Here is a 5,024-nt window from a genome sequence, read left to right as displayed (position 1 = left end):
TAGTTAGAGAGGATAAGTATAACGTCTTAAGTGTTAATTCAGAGTAAAAGCAGTAATTTCTTCTCTGTGGTATGTGTGATGTAACAGATAACAATATATATCAAACTAAAGATTCTTGGGCTTTGTAAATGATGGGGAATTTTCATTAGTCAGTTCAGATTTTTTGGTGAACTGTAAAGGAAATTCTAGCTTGTAGATGATGTGGAGAACCTTACAAGAGGGAATGCTAGTATCATGCTAGATTACATACCATAATACATACTGAATTACATATATGAGAATAAAAGACATAGAAGTGATGCTTGTAAACTGAAAAGGAAGATGATGGTGTCCATGTAATGTTCCTGATGTCTTATAGCTTGAATCTTTCAAAATGAAAATTAGAAGTTTATTAAAAGACAATGATACAAGTTATCAAGAGATTTTGTTTGAACAAGAGTGATAATTAAACATTTTATTCCCAGGTGGTGTCTGAGGTGATGGTGTTAACTGGGCGAAGAAGGTGCAACCATTATTCATTTTCTTTGGTGTGTATTTCTTATATCACTTTTATAACTATTGTAATAACATATTTCTGTCATGATTTAGAAGTTGGCATAAAGAGACTCCTCTTGTTACAATTATATGCTGAAAAGACATGATAGAGTAATGAATTTAGTTTATATTTTTATATTCTTTATTGTTAGCTTATTTGGAATAGTTTTTATCTTTTCTTATCAGTATCTATAATACATATAACCAGGTATGTTTTGTTTTATGCATATCTTGGGAAGATTCATCTTCAGACATAAAGTTTGTAAAGATTTTTTTTAAAGCAAATATAAGATACACCCCAGGTATGACACATCTAACTTTTCAACATATTTTACAGATTATGGTTGGCACATTTCAAGAAAAGATGGAGCCGTAAGCTGTGAGAGATGCTGAGGACTGTATCTCCTGCATGCATCCCATGGGTGTGATCACATGCACGGTCCCCATGAACCCTTCCGGCGATGTCATTTACACACACAAGAAGTTCAAGCGGGCCACGTCTGAGGCCTGTGACAATGCAGAACAGCAGCAGCAAAACGAAAGGGGTAAAAAGAGTGGGACAGAAGTTACCTCAGCAGGTACCAGGACCCCCTCTACCACGCCTCAAGCCTCTCCAGCAGGTGCCAGGCCCACCACTGCAGCACCTCAGTTTACCCCAACACTTGTCAATGGACATGTTACAGCTCATACAGTTGCTAGTGTAACTGGAAGTGTGGTTAATCAGTTATCAGTAGAGAATGATGATAACAAAAGAAAAGTCAGTAATAGTAGTGGTGGAAAGTACAAATGTGAATATTGTGGAGTTGGATGTGCCAAACCTTCTGTGCTTGATAAGCACAAACGCACACACACCAATGAGAGACCATATACCTGTGAACAGTGTAGTCTTGCTTTCAAGACTAAAAGCAATTATAAGAAGCACACTAGATCTCGAACCCATGTTCGGAAGTGTGATGGTGTAGCTCTTGATAATAGTGATGGAACTATAGAGTCTAGTGATAATGTTGACGGTGATGTAGAAGATGGCCCTAAGTCAGCTAATAAAGAGGGGAGAGCTCAGCAGCTACAACCAGCTGATCTCTCTGTATCAAGAACCTCTATAAGGGACCAGCTCCAAGACCTTCCATCTGCTTCTGTGAGTACCCATCATGATGAGTTGGGAACTCTTGATCGAGGCAAATCTTTGTACAAGCCAAAATTTCATATTTCTGCTCATTATGCACACAGGGAGGAAAGAGGCCCTAAGGGCCAAACACCTCCACCAGCAAGACAACAGCCAACTCCACCTCAGGATGCTCCTCAACTTGACCATACTGCTATCAATCCTTCAACATATCAACCCCATACTGCCTCCACCCATGGCCAACCCAACCAGGTTGCACCCTCTAACCCTAGTCGTCACTCTCCAAGTCCAGCCAATGTCTCAAAGCAAGGCCTACCACCACTTGATATATGGGCTGCAAATAAAAAGGATGAAGGTGTACTGACTGGTCAAAGGAATTCAGTAGGAACACCACAAAGTGCAAATTCTATATGGAAAGGAATTAAATCTCCAAGTCCAGAATTAGTTGGGCAACACATCACTAAGTTGATTGTGGAAAACCAGGCCATTGTGGATACTCACAATCCACTGTGGTCTAGACGTTACAGAAGGCAGCCCAGTATAGGCTCATCATCAAGTGAGAGTGATGGCTCTGGCACAAGCAAAAGCCGCCGGTCTAGTCTTGCTGATTTGACAATTAAGAATTCCAAGGCACCAGCTGTTGGCTCTTCATCAACGGCTCCTTCACCTGCTGGTTTAGGCCCACTACAACAACAATATTCAAGAGAGAGAAGTCATTCCGTCACTGCTGAGGCAATGATGGCTGAGTCAAGGTCTTCTTACAGCCCCAGTCTTCCACCCACCCCACACCTGCCTCTTGCTCAGCCTCCAGTCACCCCCATCAGTGCTTCCAAACCTTCCATATCATCACAAGGACATACTACCTCTTACTCTCAGTCTGCTCCAGCCTTCACTACCTCTACAATGGGCATGATGGACCTAACCATGGTGGAGGGATCACGCAAGAGGAGGAGCTCTGAGGGCCCCTCTGTGGTTAGAGATATACACAAGAGTCGGGTGACTCATGTGGATGATCCAGCTATTTTGCGTCAGCATCCACAGAATCCTGAAGGTTCAGTTATAAAAAGTCTTCTCTTGCACTCTAGAGCTGCCATTGCAGGTACTATTGATCAGAAACTGGAGAGGCTGGAATGTGAAAGGCTAAACCAGCCAACAGAAGGACATTACCCGTGCTCCAGATGTGGCGTGCCTTGCCGCAGTCCAGAGAGTTTGGAGGTTCACCTTCGACATTATTGCGGACAGCGACTTGGGGGGACTGGAAGTGAGAGGGGCACACCAGATTCTGTTAAGAGTGGAGATGGGGGAAGGTGGCCCAGTGAACAAGATGTAGCTTTAGATTTGCAGAAAAAACCTGACCGAACTGATCACTTTGAGAGAGAGAGATCACTTGTCAAGAGGATCATCAGTTGGAGAGTCATCGCAGCGCAGAGGATCAGAGGAGGAAAATAGATACAGACCAGAATTATCTCCAAGGATATATAGAAGTGAATCTGCACCTGAAGGAGCATCACCACCAACCAAAAAAAGAAAAATGTCTGACATTGATTCATCATCTCAAGACAGGTCAATGTTTCTCCCACCAATTTTTTCCCCTCGGGGACAAGGGGCAAGTAAAGGGGATGCAGGAATTAAAATTTTAGAAGATATGAATAAACAAAAGACAAGCAATCTCCAGCTTTTTGGTGGTGAGGTTCAGATTTGTGATGGCAATGAACGGAAAACAATGAGAATAGACCCTAGCCAGCCACCAAGCCCTGCTATTGATATCTGCATTCCCCCACAGCAATTAGGAGGTAACATACCAAAGGCAGAAGTGTCACTTCCTACTTCAGTTGTGGTAACAATTGCAAAGTCAGGCTTAAATTCAGGGGGCACAATGGTTCAAGTGGAGAGTCAGATAAGTACTTCATCAACCAAAACAGTACCAAGTCTTGTAAGCTCCTCCATATCACGTGAACAGCCAAGTGTTCCAACACAGACTCAAAGTAACTCAAAAGCACCGCTTTCCACCATTGTATATAATGATGCTTCAAAGTTTGCTTTTTCTCCTTTTTTACCCTATGCACCTCTACTACAACTACCAAACCTGGCTATTCCAGGAATTCCCACACCTGATTTGGGTAGTTTATCTTTCCCAACCTATCCAGCTTCTGGCCCAGTACAGTCTTTTCTCCCAGTTAAAAATTCGCCAGCCCAGGGAATGGTTGGGAAACATAAAGTCAACACAATTCATTCACCTGCAGCTCCATCTCCATGCAAATTATCTCCTGGAGCAGGAATAACTGTATCTGGACAGCTGCCTTCAGGAAATATAGGAAATCCCCTTGGAAATCAGCAAGTACAGGTTATTAGAGAGAAAGAGAAAGAGCAGTTTAAAGGCAATAGCAAATCACCTGCTACATATCCTGCTCTCATACCAATAGGTGATGAAAAAGTACCTTATGTACCAGGGATTCCTGGACCATATTCCCAGGCAGGCATGGTAGTTCAGCCTCCACTGCACAGAATACAGAAAAATCCCGCTGTGTTTGCACCCCCAATAACTGCCTCATCCTTTAGTCCCATGGCACAAGCTCCAGTAACTTCCTTGTCACAACCTCCAGCCTTAATGAGCCCCTCCAGGGAGAAGGGTCTCCAACCTCCAAGATCCAAAGACTTTCCACGCAGTCCAGTGAGGGAACACCAGTCCTTTCATGTGACAAAAGTCCCCTCTAGACAGTCCCCACAGTTACCGCCAAAAGAAATACAAATAAGCAGAGGCAAAGCATCAGTAAGTGTTCCCTTTAAATCCTCTGAACGAAATATGACTCCTGATGTCAGACTCCCAGGAGGATCAGAGACAAGTGCTTTTGATAAGAAGGCTACTGAGAAATCCTCAGTGGTGCTTGATGAATCAAGAAATGACACAGCAGGAAGAGAGGAAACAAAGGATTGTGAGGAATTCCTGCCACCACGAAAACGTCCAAACTCACTGGCTTTAAAACCACAGCCTTATGTACCTAACTCCTCGCTTGCTTTGATCGGCACAACTTTGGTAAGTCCGGATACCCCACGGCCCAAGAAAAGTTGTGTGCAAATGTTTTTGAATGGCTCAGCATATACTTATCTAGGGCACAAAGTTTCCACAAAGTCTTATTTTTGCTGCATATCTCGACAACAACCCATGTATGTACCTCAGTCCACTGATCCTAAGCTTTCCATGTATTCCAACTGGCAGTTACGCAAACCAGCAGAGGACAATCCTTTAAATCTTACACCGTATCAACACATGAGCTTATACATCTCTCGAAAAGTTGACCAAACATACTCTGTAGCCAAACCAAGAGAATTAAATCTCATTCAGACACACTCTTCATACTGGACATTT

The 5,024-nt window shown here is 43.0% G+C and overlaps 1 protein-coding gene across 1 annotated transcript in view; it reads left to right on the top strand.

Annotated features, from left to right (window-relative positions):
• Window positions 1-5,024, top strand: part of LOC119592564 (transcription factor HIVEP3-like) — a gene marked incomplete at its 5' end in the record, with an annotated part of 91,776 nt that overhangs the window by 77,641 nt on the left and 9,111 nt on the right. The window contains 3 exon segments of the mRNA XM_037941440.1: window positions 465-527; window positions 872-3,108; window positions 3,110-5,024. Coding sequence (XP_037797368.1) covers window positions 953-3,108; window positions 3,110-5,024 — 4,071 coding nt within the window.

Source organism: Penaeus monodon, chromosome 30, assembly GCF_015228065.2.
Source record: "Penaeus monodon isolate SGIC_2016 chromosome 30, NSTDA_Pmon_1, whole genome shotgun sequence".
Classification (NCBI taxonomy): domain Eukaryota; kingdom Metazoa; phylum Arthropoda; class Malacostraca; order Decapoda; family Penaeidae; genus Penaeus; species Penaeus monodon.
The sequence above is the reverse complement of the archived record's forward strand: the minus strand, read 5'-3'. Positions and strand labels throughout refer to the sequence as shown.